Source organism: Malus domestica, chromosome 03 (assembly GCF_042453785.1).
Source record: "Malus domestica chromosome 03, GDT2T_hap1".
Classification (NCBI taxonomy): Eukaryota; Viridiplantae; Streptophyta; class Magnoliopsida; order Rosales; family Rosaceae; genus Malus; species Malus domestica.
In genome coordinates, this window is record NC_091663.1 from 36,405,883 (window position 1) to 36,422,027 (window position 16,145).

Genomic DNA, 16,145 nt, shown 5'->3' on the forward strand with positions numbered 1-16,145 from the left:
AGCCATATATCTTTTTTATTTTTTTAGAAAAAATAACTAAAAGTTAAAAAAACCTTCATAAAAAGTCATTTTTAAAAGTATAATGAATAATACAAAAAAAAAATTTAAATATGATTTTTCAAAAAAAATAAATTATACCGAAAATATTTTGTTAAACCTCATTTTTTTTTTCGTCAAATTAGCCATCTATCTTTTATACATTAAGGCGGTGGCCCAGTTTGGGGTCACGGGCTTGGACAAAAATAATAGGACGAAAATGCCTCTCAGCCAAAAAAATTCAAAACATCAAAAAAGAATGCATAAAATAATCGAAGGATAATTATGTAAATTTACTTTTTAATAAAATAATGCCCTGCTTCTTCTACAATCTTCCACACCGTTCCATTTTCTCAGTAGGCACCGATCAGTCGAACACCGTCCAGGATTGCGTCTCCGAATTCATTAGCTTCGTCACCAGCGAGTAATTTTCACCTCTCTCTCTCTCTCTCTCTATCTCTCTTTCTCTCTCTACTGTTATTTACTTTTCCTTTCAATCGGACTTTTTTGTATTGATTTTGAATTGGGATTTTTTGGGGTGTCTAGGGCCAGCGATAAGTGCCAGAAGGAGAAGCGAAAGACCATCAACAGCAACGATTTGTTGTGGGCGATGGCCACGTTAGGGTTTGAGGACTATATCTGCATATAATTAGTATATAGGATCTTTTTTTTTTTATCGAAAGTTTTTTTTTCACCTTTTGGTTTAGGCTTCTCTAAGATATCGAAGCTATATTTAATGATTTCATGTTTTTTTTAATTGTGTTACATCTTAATTTGATGGTGTTTACAGAAGGATACATGTAGATGTAGCAACTGTTTTGTAAGAGCCAAAGAAAATGTACATCGGCTTGGGTTAGCAGTTGCTATTGCATCCCACAGATGGAGACGCTATTGATATTGAGTAATCTTCAAAGAAAGTCACCTCTTCAGAGAAGCAATATGGCAGCATTCGTTAAGCACTTTCCAAGGTACGGACTTCACCAATCCCAGGTTTTAGTTTGTTTCTAATTTATTGAGTTTTTAGGGGCATATTCTGTAATTAAAGGGGAATGAGGGGTCCAATTTGGTTTCGAAATCTTGAATCTGATCAAATGAAAGAATCAAAATTCAAAGATAATATGCCACCAATCATAGGACTCTGACTTCCAACTCTGCTGCTGCACTGAAGGATCATACTTTTCTTCATACGTTGGAAACATTTTTTGTTTTTTTTGGTTTTTTTTACTGATATTAGTAGCTTTTTAGGGTTGAACTATTTGATTTCACAGATTCATTAGAGACACATTACATAGTTACATTTTAAATTCGTATTTCATAACTTGGTTGCTTGATTCTAATGTCGATTCGTTACAACAGAAGTGAACTTTTTCTACTTTAAGCATGGAATTTTTGCTTTTGTTTTTATTGTTGTTGCCTTGATTTTGGTTATCTGACTGATTAATACTCCATCATATATTGAGCAATATCGTGCGGCTCAAAGAATTTCGTATGTGTTTACGCGTATTTTGTACTCTGAATAATTCTAATCAAATTCCATTGCTCCTAAGCTAAGGTCAAAATTTGTAGCATATAAGGGAAGGTTAGCAGATACTTACCAATTATCCAAAGCTGGATATTAAGGTCTTTAACATTAATATCTTTTTGTATGTGTAGCATCTGCTTGGAAAAGGTTTCAACTTTATTTTTTATTTGTTGGATTGATCAATTGATGTATTTTATGAAAGTTGATCTGCAAGATGTTAAGATGATTTCTTTGTTTATGTATACTGTTTAATTATATCAATGGAAATTGGTGCTGCCATTGTGGCAGTAGATGAATTTCTGGCTTTTGAGATGAAGTACTAAAAAATTTTGATTTCTTTTTTCTTTACATGCTTTTCTTTTAATTTTGCTGGAATTCTCACGTTGCTTTGATTAAGTTATACATGGCCATGATAAGGTATTGCCCGTCCCCACAAACATTTTGTACATGTGTGGCATTAATATATTTTGTTTTCTGATTGAATTTGTTTTCATTCAATGGGGTTGGTGAGCTAAATAGCAAGTGGATTTTTAATCGTGTTTAAATTGAAGTCCTAATTTCGTTGGTTTTGTTCATAATTAGTGTGTTATGTTGTTTTCCTGTGTGTTTTATGTGTTTGTTAATTTATGGGAGTCTTCACAAGAAATGTTGTGTACAAAAATATTTTTCTTCCATCAAATGTATGATAACGTTACATTCATTCTTTTAATGTTTAATTCACTTTTCAAATCCATGTAGATAAATACATTTAAATTGTATAAATCGCGCGTCGAATGCCGTAATTATAAAAGGGCCTTCCGCACGCGCTAATCGACATAGGGGCTTTGAACCAAAAAAAAATCGACATAGGGGCACAAAAAGGCACGAGATCAAACATTAAACATCTAAAAACGTCTGTTGCTTTACGATAATACCTTTGTTACAATGTGGCTGCAAACCGAGAGATTTGGACCATTCAAAAGAGAGTGAGATATGAGTCGTCCAAGTTTTAGGTTTTTATGAGGTGAATCACTGAAATGTAAGGACTAAATTAAAATTGAATTGTCCGAATCTCTTAATTGACAAACATCGAACACAAAGATAACGAGTGGATCTCTATCCCCAAATTATAGTCGTTGGTTGGTTCCTTTTCCTTTTTGCTACTTTTGTGTTCCCACATGGTATTTGGTTATAGTTAATTTACATTACTGGTATCACCACATTTTAATTCTACAACTGGAAACAAAAGCAACCCAAAGAAAACCAAACTACAAGGCCAGACCTGAGTATTTTGGTGCTCGAGGCGAACACTCAAAATGTGTCTTTTTTAATACACCAACATATAATAAAAAAAATTAATATTTAAAGAGGGCTGGAACCCAGTCGAAGCTGGGGGGCTAGGCCCTCACGCCCGTATTATATTACTTGATCAAAAACATACAACGGGGGGACATAGTACCCAAACCCGTCAATCAAAAGCAAATTCATATACAACCATTCCGAGCAATCAACATGGCCATCACATATTGAATCCAAAAAGTTGATGCCCCATTCACCACACATAATGTAACAGAAGATATCAAAATTACTACTACTAAAATCTCATAACATTGAGTAAAAAGAATCATCTGAAAAGATGAACAGATCATCAATTCTATTAGAGAAGCCAATCATGCGGTATACTTTGAAGAAGATGAGGAATACCTGATCAACATAAAAGACCAGGCAGATTCAACCAGTTCTGCTATGTCCGGCTGGGTGAGAGCAGCTAAAGACATGATTGTTCCCTAATAACATGAATAAATTGAGTAAACACCAAAAGTATAGCAGCAAGGAAAGGAGATGTGAAGTAGATGAAGAGGTGCAAAACCTGTGAATGTCCAACAGCAAGGACTTTGGAGCTTATTGTCGATATATGCAGCGCATCATTTCTGTCTCTTCTGATAAAGATGTGTGTCCATCTAAACGCTTGAACCGTCTTTGGTTTCAGCACCTGAAAAAGACAAGGGAAATTAAAGAGAAATTAAAAAAATTGAAGTAATCAGTGTTTGGGGACAAATTCCAAATTCATATTTCACATGGCAAGTCTTGGGTTTAATTTTTAGCATTAGTGAATCACACGATTGTGACCAGAAAGAGGCTAAAATGCACCCTCCAAAAGAGTAAACTGCCGTGTCGAAGTTACTAGTTGGTCCCTTTTAAAAAAAATAATAATAATTGAAGTTAGTGGGTAAAGAATGCATACTGCTTTGCATTGGATTCGGTGTTGCTCAACTAGAAAGTAAAAGTGAGGACAAAATCATTGAGTATATGGTATGTCATCTGAAAGAAAAATAAAATGTTGGTGATGAAAATGAAGAATAAAATTAAGAAACGAGAATGACATTTGAATATTTTATATTTTATACTGAACAAGGCAAGTGCAAATTGAAACAAGTTAGAAAACATACCTTACAAATTATGAATAGAAATGGATGGGATGTGAGCAATCTTAGGCCAGTCCTCCCCTGTTTCCTTCTCGCATCTTTCGCTTAACACGGGGCATCTCCAAATTCCCAATGTATTTAAGTTGGGGAGTCGACGAATCCCTTCTGGCAGTGATGCCAAATTAGGGCAACTTTGAATTTCAAGGTTCTGCAGTAACGTGAGATTGCTTATTTCTTCCGGTAGTGATACCAAATTTGGGAAAGATACAATCGTAAGCGATTGGAGTGATGGGAGGTTGACGACCACTTCTGGCAGTAATGTCAGATTAGAGCGATCTCCAATTGCAAGCTTCTGAAGTGATGTAAGATTGGCGATCCCTTCTAACATTGATGTCAAATTGGAGCAATTTGTAACTGTAAGCTCCCGAAAGGATGCGAGGTTGCCCATCCCATGATATGGTAGTAATGCCAAATTTGGGCAATCTTTAATGTCAAGCGATTGGAGTGATGGGACGTTGCCCATTCCTAGTGACGTTACACATTCCAAATCCTCAATATTACTGAGTGACAGATGTGTTAATTTGAAGAAATGAGGGGAAGAAGAAGAGGCAGAGACATCAACACCAACATCATGTGTAATATCAGATGCTCCTCTAACAAACAAGGAATCAACAACCTTCGAGCTGCACCCATTGAGATCTATTCTCTCCACATTTGGATACAGAGGCATGCAAGTTAGATTAGGACAATTACTGATCCACAATGTAGAAAGACCGGGAAAAGAAGGCAAAGACAGATTTTCCGTTGATGAAGAAGAAGAAGCATTGTTATGAGTGTGCGCCCTCCACCATCCCTTCAGAACAGGGCAACTTTCTACCCAGAGGCCCTCCAGGGACGTCATCATCTCATCACTCATACTATTGCCGCTGCTGGTATCGTCTGATATGTACTCCAACTTCTCAAACCCAATAAGGTCAAGATACTTAAGGGATGGGAAATGATCCAAGGGTGGAAGATGTTGGCATCTATGACACCCCCACAATCTGAGATCAACAAGATTTATGAGAGAAGAAAACCAAATCGGAAACCTCACACCACCATAATACCACACGGACAACTTCTTTAGATTTGAATGGGGTTGCAATACTTCCATTGACATTATAATAACCTTCTCATCAATTGCGTTTACATCTTCTCCATATTTCCACCATAAATGCAACGAATGGAGATGCTGTTTCTCCTTGAGAGGCGTACCAACATTTGATTCTGACATCACATCTTTCTCGTGCCTCAAGTATTTAATTTCTAACCATCCCCTTAATTCCTTAAGCCTTCCCAGTTCACCAAGACCCGCAGCACTGTCCCTCAACAAAGAATTGTTTTCGCTCAAAACAAATCTATTCAATGTACGAAGACCATTCAGCTCCCCCAATCCACGTGGCATTCGAGTCAATCCATTACAGCCTTGCAAGAGGAGATGCCTTAAGTTGATCATTTTTTTTATGTCTCTAGGCAATTCCACAAGCCTATCACACCGACTGAGATCTAGTGTTTCCAAATTCGAAAGTCCAACTATCCAATCTGGAAGTCTCTTGATGCCATCATTATCACTAAGATCAAGATATCTCAAATGTTTCACTTTTTTAAGACAATTTGGTAATTTTTCATTTCCTATGCGCTTGAGACTCAACATACGCAGTGACTTAAAATTTGAGATAATTGTAGCAGAAAATGAATTATCTACTGAAAAACCTCTAAACTTTTGGCAAGGAAGAAGAAAGGTTCGTATCTTTTTTGCATTTAGCAAGGAAGTTGGCACTTCCCATTTCGACAGATCAACATGAAAATTGAAAGATACATGACGAAGCTTTTCATGAAATTTCTTTTGGTTCCGATCAACTATGGCGCTTCTGACCCCCGACACTAAGATTGCAAGTTCATTCATGAGATCGTGCATTTTACAACTTGTTATTACACCAAACTCATCTTTTTCTTCTTCTTGAAAAAACGATCTGCACAACAATTCCATATAATACTCATACGCAACATCCTCCAAACTCTCGTTTTCACCTGATGACTTAATGAACCCTTGCGCCACCCAAAGTCTAATCAACATCGGTACAGAGATCTCATAATCAGGTGGGAACAAGCTACAGTAAGCAAAACAATGCTTCAAATGTGATGGGAGCACATCATAACTTAGTTTAAGTGTTGGTAAAATTTTATTTTCTTCCTGATTTATTCTTGAAAGTTTCTTTTCTTTGAAATTCAACCATTCTGTTTCGTGATATTTGGTGTGCAACATCCCACCTATTGTCCTTATAGCGAGTGGAACTCCCTGACATTTTCTTGCAACCTCCTTCCCAATTGCCTTAATTGTTGAATTCTCTGGCTCTTTTCCATCTTTAAAAGCCATTTCCTTAAATAAAGACCAACTGTCCTCTTGATTCAAACCCCTTAAGGTGTACGGTTTAGCTGTGTCTGATATCTTCGCAACTGTTTCACTACGAGTGGTTATTAGTATTCTACTACCTTTTCCACCCCCCATTAACAAGTACTTCAAGGTAAGCCATTTCTCCCTATTCTCATTCCACACATCATCCAACACAATTAGGTATTTCTTTCCATCTACTTTTCTTCTAAGATCATTTTGCAGCTCATCCATATCAATCTTGTCAACTTTTAGTATTTTCTTAACAAGTATATCCAACTCAAATACATTAGAGACACATGACCATATTTTCAACTCAAAATGATTTTGAATCACCTCATCGTTGAATATGAGTTGGGCAAGACCAGTTTTCCCCAATCCTCCAAATCCAACTATGGAAATGGTGGACACATTCTCAGTTGAGATGGGATCCAACAAAAGTTGAATAATTGCCTTTCTATCTTCATCTCTCCCTATAATATTTTCCTTAGGGACAAATGAGTGAGTGATCCTCTCTCTAATTATAAATCGTGTATCTTCACAATTTACTTCTAAGGGAAAGGCTCTACGGGATGCAACCTCACGAAGCCTCTTGTTAAGATCTTTTATCTTATGACCCATCTTTAGCCGAAAAGCAAGTTGATTTGAGCTAGAGAAGAAGAGGCGTACCTTCTTTGACATCTTAGTATTGCCACACATCATTTGTCTCTGCTGCGCTTCAGTATTAAACTCATCCAGCAGGTCATCGGCTTCATAAACTGCATCTTCTACGCTTTCGAGCCACACTTTGACTTCATTGATAGTTTGCTTTTTCTCAGCATCAAGAAGAACAGCTTGGAATCCGGCAACTATCTCCAGGAGCTTGTGGAGCTCATCTTGGACACCCCAAATCAATCCGATCTCTTGGAAAGCAAGGGAGCCTAGCCTTCCGATGATCCGTGCTGCAACGTTGAAGAGAACTCCTTCCGCCATTTCTTGTATTCAGGACAAGCAAAAACACAAGTGAAGTGAATTAAAGTATAAACAAAGACCGGTGAATATATTGCTGCCGGGTCCTCCACGTTGTGTTGTATTTAATTTGCTTGGCATCTTCCGTACTTATTTTTCCAATGCCGGGGTCCTCCACGTTGTGTTGTCTTTAATTTGCTTGGCATCTTCCGTACTTATTTTTCTAATGCCGGGTCCTCCACATTTTGTTTTATTTAAAGGACATATTAGCAGTAGCTTCTGCAACTAACAAATTACGGGTGGATACATATTTAATTTGTGATTAAAAAATTAATTACTTGAACACTTGTTTATTCATAATTTGCTAGCAGCAAGAGGAGCTGCTGCTGATTTTTCAGCAGCCAAACTCCGTGCTGTATTTAATTTGCTTGGCATCAGTACTTAATTATTCATCGTAATTAATAATTAATAATTCTATATTATTATAAAAGTAGATGACCGCATGAAGAAATATGCATCCTACATCATTTCATATCAGCCAACAAATGTTGAAGTTTTTGTCAACCAATAAATGTTGAATTTTTGTCGGTCAACAAATGTTGAAAGTGTGCTGCCTGCTTTCACACTTCTTGGCCTTAACAAAGAAGATATAATTTTTCTATATAAAAGCCTATCAACTCACAAATATGATAGTGAGGAATAGACACAATGTATTGTTTCAATTACTTTGTAATTTCAGTATGATAAATGAGAAAGACTAATGCTGCTGATCCAATGACATAGACATACTTACCAAACCTCATAAATATTGTGACTTATTTACTTTATATTTCACTGCACACATCCTTAATTTTACTAGTTGTTGGTCATGTTTGAGCGGTTGAGAAAATTAGATCTCCAAATTCCAACGCTTCATTTCACGGCTGTCCAGTTTCGAAATGAGAGTTGACGGAAAAACAAAAACAAATAATAAACAATTCTACTATTTCGCCACCGACATTTTCACAAACATTTGTTCTACTAGATCGAAAAATAGCACCGATGGTCAGACGAGCATTAGATAAAAATGAAAACTAACAAAAAGTTCATAAAAAAACCTTTAAATTTAACGAAAAAGGACAAATAAAAATGTAAATAGTACCAAAGAAAGATAAAAATGTGATTTTTCGTTAAAAGACAACAGTACCGAAAGTATTTCGTTAAAACTTCCTAAATAAAATTACCTTTAACGATTCATTTGTAATCACTTTTAAGAGATGAAAAGAAGATACGAGAAATTTCAATACTGCAGCTTTATTTGGAATTTGTATTGGATTGCTGTGATATCGAATTGACACAAGCATCAACAGTGTGTGTGTGCGTTTCCTACTACTGTGTGGGATAAACAGATTTGGTTCATAGACCAAACCATAGACCGAAATATGACGCCCTTTGCACAATTCACCCGTTACACATTTACTGTCGACATCTATATAAACAGCGCTGCTGGAGATAATGAACGTGCGCCTTTGGGTATTACTTTAAATCGATCGACGAAACGCGCCACCTGGTCTCGTGCTTCTGCTATTGCTCAAAGGGGATGAAGTCTGACTGGACAGTTGCACATCAGATAGTGAAACAGAACCGCTCTGTGAAAAAATCAATCCACCTGAACTACTTGAGGTGTTCCCGGAAGAAGGCACCCTGGTTGAGTAAGTATCCCTTTTGGAAGCTGAAAGGAATTCGGGCCGGAGATCCGATGATGAGGATGATGGAGCCAGGGTGGCCAGCAGAGACCCAACCGGATATTGAACAACAGGCATATCAACGAGAGATGAAGCTGAGAGGTCGTACCTCATGGTCTGCACTGGATGGTCAAATTTGCATGTAGATCCAAACTTGCACTGACCATTTTGCAGGTAGAATGTACACGGTTGCACTCCCTGTCCAAACAAAAGCACGTTAATTTTCTCCATAGAATATGACATTGTTTAACAAATTAATGAAATATACGCAATTCACCACAAATATGGTATAATGCTCATAATAATCGACACAGGGGCACAAAAAGGCACGAGATATAACATTAAAAATCTAAAAACGTCTGTTGCTTCACGATAATACTTTTGTTACAAAGCGGCCAACCAAATTTAAATAATAAAACAAAAAATGTGAAGAAGAAGCCTGTGAACCAGCAAGACCAGATAAAGAAAAGCAACCCTACATTAGAGGGGAAAGACATCTCAAAGAATGAGGGCAACAGCAATTCTATCAACGATGAACAAACTGATAAAAAGTAACTTTAATATAGAGAAAGCAAAAATATAAAACATAAAGTGAGCACTGAGAATAATGCAAGTGCTGAAGCACAAAACTCAAGCGAAGATACGTATATATCATTGCAAGGGCATACACAGCATAGATTATTTTGTTTCAGGACTGCAGCAAAGGTTTTCCAGTCAAGGAACCTTCTGTCATCTTGCTCCTTTATTCTAAAGGACCTTTTGGATAGATAACTATTTCATAAGGTTTTTCAGCAACCAGAGGCACATTTGTTTTTCGAGTTACAACTTATAATGTGTTGCCGTGTCATCTGATTCCTATATTGAGCACATTACACATAAACATTATTCCTACATTAACCATACAACTACTTATGCTCATTGACACATCTGCTAAACTGGGGCCCACCGTACAACCCTACAATATTTGGAGGCATGAAACAGTAGCAAATATGGATAGGTACCTTTGGGTTTCAAACCTGAGACCACACGGCACAAACCCATGTGCCTCAGCCACCCTACTGAGCCCCTGTTGGTTGATGCTCATTAAATATCAAAATGTCTCTTTAAATTACATCAATCACCAATCAGGTTTGTACAACACTGAGCATTAACTTCCTCAGACCTCAATGGCAAAGATTCTTGTACAAAATATAACCTTAATAAAAGAAGACTGCTAACGAGACCAAGGTAAACGAACATACCTACCTATACTGCAGAACAATCAAAATGAAAAACATGTTTTCTCAACCTATAAACATAGTATGACTGCCTTTTCTTTGCCACCAAATTTTTATTTCATTTGGTTGTACAAAGGAGGTCAACCAGGTATGCCTTTAGATACGATAGTAGCATCCCCCAATCCCCTTTTTGGAAAAAGATTACTGTTTAATCGAGTAAAAGAAAAACAACTCTTGGGTCTACCAAATTGGATAACCAAGTGATGAACTCGATAACTTCTAACAGCGGAATTTTAAAAAAAAAAATTAAAAATTCATCAAAAATAATATAAAACAACTTTGCATACCGGACGGAGTGGGAGACCCATCGGACTAAGGAGACAAGTTATTCTCGGTACAGTTCGATCCCGAGGATGATGATACCTACAAGATGGTCCATATTTACAGTCCCCAGTTTTCAGATAGTACTGGCATTCAAGTTCGCCAGGCCTCTCTGGGAAAACTTGTTCAATCGGGTTGCTGCTAGAAGGACCAACAGAAGAGGGTATGGAGGTATAAGGGCTTGCAAGTCCGTGTGTTGGAGAAGGTAGCTGTGTTACTCCATATAAAGAAGTTGCTCCAACTGTGGGTTGAGCTCCAGGAGATGGTACAGGGCTAAGAGGTGCCTGCACCAAGTAATAACATATTACTATTAGTAATGAACTTCAATCATATATCAACCTGAATATGTCTTTATCATACCGAATACGGACTCCAACCCTGAATCGGAACAACTCCAGGAGAAGGAATCAAGACAGGACCGTAAGTCCCTTGCACATATGATCCAGTTAACAGTGGAGGCCTAGCCACCCTCAAACTGGTGGATGCCCCCCCATACTGTTCTGCCAAAGGAACAGGAGACTGCACCGATGGATAAAATTGGGGTGCAGAAGCCGGTATTGTTGTTCCAGCAGGCTGTGGATGATGGAATTTACAGGTTATGCCAAATTTGCATTGCCCCGTTTTCAAATAGTAGGAGCATTCATTCTCGCCCTGTTATAAAAAAAATTAAAATTAATTTTTAACAACTGTGTAAAGCGGGAGCCTTGTGCACTGGTACGACCTTTTTTTTTTGTTTTTTTGTGAGCCACTTGCTCCACAAATTTCACAAAAGTCTACACACACCCATATGTGGATGAGAGGAAAACAGAGAGACAGAGTCAGAAAGGAAATCAAACCGGTCGTAATGGGTATCCATAAATATTTAGGGGAGCTCGGTTTAAGGATCCAGCTCCATGTTTTGGATGGTGGAACTTGCAGGACGCACCAAATTTACAGGTCCCAGTCTTTAAATAATACTGCACATTAGACAAACATATGCCACAATCACATATGAAGTTCAAAGCTCAAACAAATAAATGGACAACATAACAAAGTTGCCGAAAAGTTTCCAGATCTACATTGTCATTATCAGGCAAGAAATTCACATTTTACAACAGATTAGAAAACTATTGCATACCTGACATACGGGTTCCCCCACTCTATCTGGGTAATCCCCTGTAGCTCTTACAGCTGCCACGACCTACGTGCAGCATCAAACCGAAATCATAAACAAAAGATAACAAAATTAAAATTCACAAGCAAAGACAATTTCAGTTACCAATAAAATCCAAGCAGTTGTAACTAAGACAACATTTCCCACTGCACCGAGCCCAAAACACAAATATTAGGCCTAATATTTTCATCAAATATAGACTAGTTTAACTTTGTCGAATAAATTCCAAAAAAGGTTCCCATTTCTTTTCCCCAGCTTTCTCAGCAAACAAACAATCATCTAGTTTCAGGTAAAGGGACAAAAAACTACCTTCAACAAAACACTCAAACTTACGAAAATTCAAAACAACCTACATATCCTGTTGCAGTCACCTATCACCGAAAGCTTGAGTACTAGTTTACATATCAAAACCCGCAATTAAGCAGTATCGAAAAAGCTCATTAACTGATTGCAATGCAAGTTTACAACGAACAAGGACTTACCGCAGCACGATCGCGAGGATGGTTGTACCGGCACCGACCACCGTATCCACAGAACCCGGTTCGCATGTAGTAGACACAGTTGGGCACGCCGGGTCTCTCCGGGTACGATTCGCCGCCCGTCAGCCCCAATTGCCACATTTGCTCTACAATTCACCCCCAAACCAGAACAAAACCCCAATCACAACCCCACATTACCAAACCAAACACAAAACCCTAGAAACCCCAGATTACGAAATTAGCCCAAATCGAGCTCAAACGAAGCGAAATTAAAACGCCGAGCAAGTAAAGGAGTACCTTCGAGGCCGGTCTCTCCGGCTGCGGGGCTCCATTCCTGGTTCGACCCGTTTCCGGCGGGGCTTCGTCCGTACAACTCCATCACAAAAACGGCGGCGTGTTGGGTTTCCTGTACACCTTCAGCAACTATGAGGAGCAGAGTAAGGGGGAAAGGGAGAGCTGTACAGGATTCCCACCACCCTTCTAGAGAGGCCTTTGAAGGATCGGAGAAGCTCGATCGAGCGGAAGAGAGTGTGAGAGAAAGTGGAGAGAGAGAGAGAGGAACGGAGACGGTTGCTTCACAGTGATGGAGAAGCTTAATTGCTCTCTCTCTTAAAGCGAACGTATTCGTACTGTCTGGTATCGGCCTTTTGGCTTCACACTCACTGAAAGTTTGAAACACTCTTTCTTTCTCTCTCCTCATTTTCTCTCTCCTCCTTTTGATTCATTTATGGAAAAATCTTGGGTTTGTTTGGGGAAGGACTCCAAATATGGATTGGTGAGGAAATTGATCGGATTCCTTTCTCCTAATCTATCAAGGGAATTCGTGTTGTTGAAATTTGATCTAACAGCTACAAACATGAGTCCATCTTAAAAGTTATAATAAATTCAGCTGTTTGATCAAATTTTAACGATATAGATCATCTGATTTGAAGGATTAAGAGGAAGGAATCCGAAAATCTCTTTCCGATAGGTGGATTAGAACACGAAACCTCGAAGACATAGATGAATGTTATTAACTAATATTTTATTATTAGTTCAGAATGCTAAAATAACATTTTTGCAGTGCATGTAAGTCATTTCATCAAATTTAAAGTTAAGTCTCTGGGTTGTAGTCGCTCGATACTTGTGTAACTCAAATATTGATAACATCAATGGTAATTATGTCTGCTTTGAAGAAAGATGTCTCATGTTTCTTTATACTCTCATTGACAACAAGTTTTATGTTTGATTATGATTGACGTATGTATAACTTAGTTGAATCTCATCCTTATTTTGTTTTATCAACCAATAATAGAGATGACATGCAGATAGTTGATCAAGTGACGATACATTTATTGCTATTAAATGAGCGGACACATCATGCAGTCAGATGAAACTTGGCTAAACTTTCATCCTTTGTTTAAACTCTCATAATCTCATTGATAACAAATTTTACATTTACTTTATAACTGGCATATTCTGTAACTTAATTGAATATGATCTTCATATTGTTGTATCAAAATATTAAAACGACCAATAATAGAGATGACATGCATATAGCCAACAAAGTGACTATACATTTGTTACTGTTAAATGAGCGGACATATCACGCGCTCAGAAGGACTAATCCAAAATTTTCTATTTCATTAGCCACTTGGATAACGTCTCTTTCCGTACCGGACAAAGTAAAGGGCACCTGGAAAGAGAAAGTTTAGTTTGGGAACAACCGACGATGGACTTTGGAAATTACGAAGCAACCCTGGAGATTGGGGTAGGCTTCTGATTGGCTTGTTCTTTATGTTCGGAGCCGTCCACAAAGGACACCACGGTTAGCCTGGCATTTTGGACCCAACCCGTTAATCCGATCCGACCTAACCCGTTAATATTTGTATTTGGGTGGATGCTTAACGGGTCGGGTCGCTAACGGGTGAACCCGTTAACAACCCGTTAAATAACGGGTCACTTTGGGTCAACCCGTTAGACCCGTTAGGACCCGTTAACACCCGTTAGCATCCGTTAGTTGAGGATATTTTAGTAATTTTAGTAAAGTCTTAATAACAAAAAATAAACTTTATGCAAAATAATAATAATAATAATTGTTAACGGGTGTTAATGGGTGAAACGGGTGACCCGTTAGCTTAACGGGTCGGGTTCGGATGACCCGTTAGCTTAACGGGTTGGGTTCGGGTGACCCGTTAACTTAACGGGTCGGGTTGAACCCGACTCAAACCCAATAAACCCGACCCGTTTACAGGTCTAACCACTGTGCACTGTACGGCGTGTGGTCGGGCAGTTTATATTCTAAATGTTTATATTCATTAGTTTTATCCGATACTGTTTATTTTAACGAAAAATCACATTTTTATACTAAAAAGTTAATTATGATACTATTCATTTTACCTTTTATTTTGTTATTATCGTTAAAACTCAAAGTTTTTAAACTATTTTCATTAATTTTCTTAAAATTAAATTGGCGCTAAACAAAAAACCCAAATTGGTGTTAGAAATGTAGCTTAAAATGCCAAGATGGTTAACGACTCGATCGTCGATCAATCATGGCTAATTTATCGGGGACGCTAACGAACAATAAGATAATTTACACTAAATTAATCTAAATTAGCATTTGCCTACACATTTTGTGTGTATGGACACATTTTTTAGAAAATGAGAAGGAGAGAGGGAGACAAAGAGAACGTGGGGGAGTGGGGGTCGTGCAACCTGTATGTCAGGTATACAATAGTTTTCTGAGCTGTTGTAAAATGTGAATTTCCTGCCTGATAATGACAATGTAGATATGGAAACTTTTCGGCAACTTTGTTATGTTGTCCATTTACTTGTTTGAGCTTTGAACTTGATATGTGATTGTGGCATATGTTTGTCTAATGTGCAGTATTATTTAAAGACTGGGACCTGTAAATTTGGTGCGTCCTGCAAGTTCCACCATCCAAAACATGGAGCTGGATCCTTAAACCGAGCTCCCCTAAATATTTATGGATACCCATTACGACCGGTTTGATTTCCTTTCTGACTCTGTCTCTCTGTTTCCCTCTCATCCACATATGGGTGTGTGTAGACTTTTGTGAAATTTGTGGAGCAAATGGCTCACAGTTGTTAAAAATTAATTTTAAATTTTTTTATAACAGGGCGAGAATGAATGCTCCTACTATTTGAAAACGGGGCAATGCAAATTTGGCATAACCTGTAAATTCCATCATCCACAGCCTGCTGGAACAACAATACCGGCTTCTGCACCCCAATTTTATCCGTCGGTGCAGTCTCCTGTTCCTTTTTAATATTGTATTTTCTTTGCTATTTTTTTTTTTCAATTTGTATCTATAAAATTTAAATACTACAAATTAGAGCACCACTTTGAGTGAACAAAAGTGTTTCCTGTCTTGAAAGGTCTTCAGTTTGAAATATGTTGCATGATTTTTTTTGTGTAAAACTTATCAACCTTTTAAGTTAATAAATTTGCAAAACTTAAAAATAGCAAAATAGTTTCACAAGGACTCAAATCGGGACCCTGTGCGGTGACACTTTTTACACACCCTCAGAATCGGCTCTGAAACCGTGGGGAAAATTTGAATAAGGGCTGCGTGGTGGTAGGTAGTGGACAAGGCGGTTCAATTGTTTTTTTATTTTTTTTAATTAAGTTAAAACCTTGCGTGTTACAATGATCAAACTAAATGTTAATAAAAATGAAGATAATTTGGTCGCATTAAAATAGAAAATCTTTTAATTGTGCTTATAAGCTGTGGTACAAATGTCGGCACCAATTTTATTTCACTGTATTATTTTTGCATTCATGTTATAATTTGTTTTTTGATATTAATGAAGTTGAACCAATGATTTAATTAAAAAAGGCATGGT

The 16,145-nt window shown here is 37.6% G+C and overlaps 2 protein-coding genes and 1 long non-coding RNA gene across 10 annotated transcripts in view; 1 reads left to right on the forward strand and 2 right to left on the reverse strand.

The window, feature by feature from the left end:
• The window catches only part of LOC103451551 (putative disease resistance protein RGA1), a 71,748-nt gene extending 64,313 nt beyond the window's left edge, over positions 1-7,435 (reverse strand). For 3 of the 6 annotated variants that reach the window (XM_070819446.1, XM_070819445.1, XM_070819444.1), the window contains exons 1-4: positions 3,988-7,435; positions 3,783-3,859; positions 3,408-3,530; positions 3,242-3,324 (exon numbers count right to left, since the gene is read on the reverse strand). In XM_070819446.1, coding sequence (XP_070675547.1) covers positions 3,989-7,366 — 3,378 coding nt within the window. In that variant the 5' untranslated portion in view covers positions 7,367-7,435 and the 3' untranslated portion in view covers positions 3,242-3,324; positions 3,408-3,530; positions 3,783-3,859; position 3,988. Of the gene's footprint in view, positions 1-2,898; positions 3,325-3,407; positions 3,531-3,782; positions 3,860-3,987 lie in introns of those variants that run through there. The other 3 variants (XM_017337001.3, XM_017337000.3, XM_029100387.2) reach the window with 2 other exon arrangements.
• LOC103451552 (uncharacterized) lies at positions 198-7,413 on the forward strand. Its single transcript, XR_001791971.3, has 2 exons — positions 198-460; positions 583-7,413. It is a non-coding gene; the product is annotated as an uncharacterized lncRNA (long non-coding RNA).
• Positions 7,436-8,617: 1,182 nt separating the features above from the next.
• LOC103451553 (zinc finger CCCH domain-containing protein 32-like) lies at positions 8,618-13,032 on the reverse strand. 3 transcript variants are annotated; one of them, XM_017337165.3, is made up of 7 exons: positions 12,594-13,032; positions 12,300-12,512; positions 11,782-11,844; positions 11,501-11,620; positions 11,025-11,315; positions 10,631-10,948; positions 8,618-9,264 (listed from the first exon to the last, which is right to left on the reverse strand). In XM_017337165.3, exons 2-7 carry the CDS (start codon positions 12,435-12,437, stop codon positions 8,863-8,865), a joined length of 1,332 nt encoding a protein of 443 aa, XP_017192654.1. In that variant the 5' UTR covers positions 12,438-12,512; positions 12,594-13,032; the 3' UTR covers positions 8,618-8,862. The 3 variants fall into 3 exon arrangements, with proteins under 3 accessions (XP_017192654.1, XP_008389189.1, XP_028956222.1); XM_008390967.3 differs by having other exon boundaries at positions 12,300-12,442; positions 12,594-13,031; XM_029100389.2 differs by lacking the exons at positions 11,501-11,620; positions 11,782-11,844 and having other exon boundaries at positions 12,300-12,442; positions 12,594-13,029.
• Between the last annotated feature and the right edge of the window lie 3,113 nt (positions 13,033-16,145).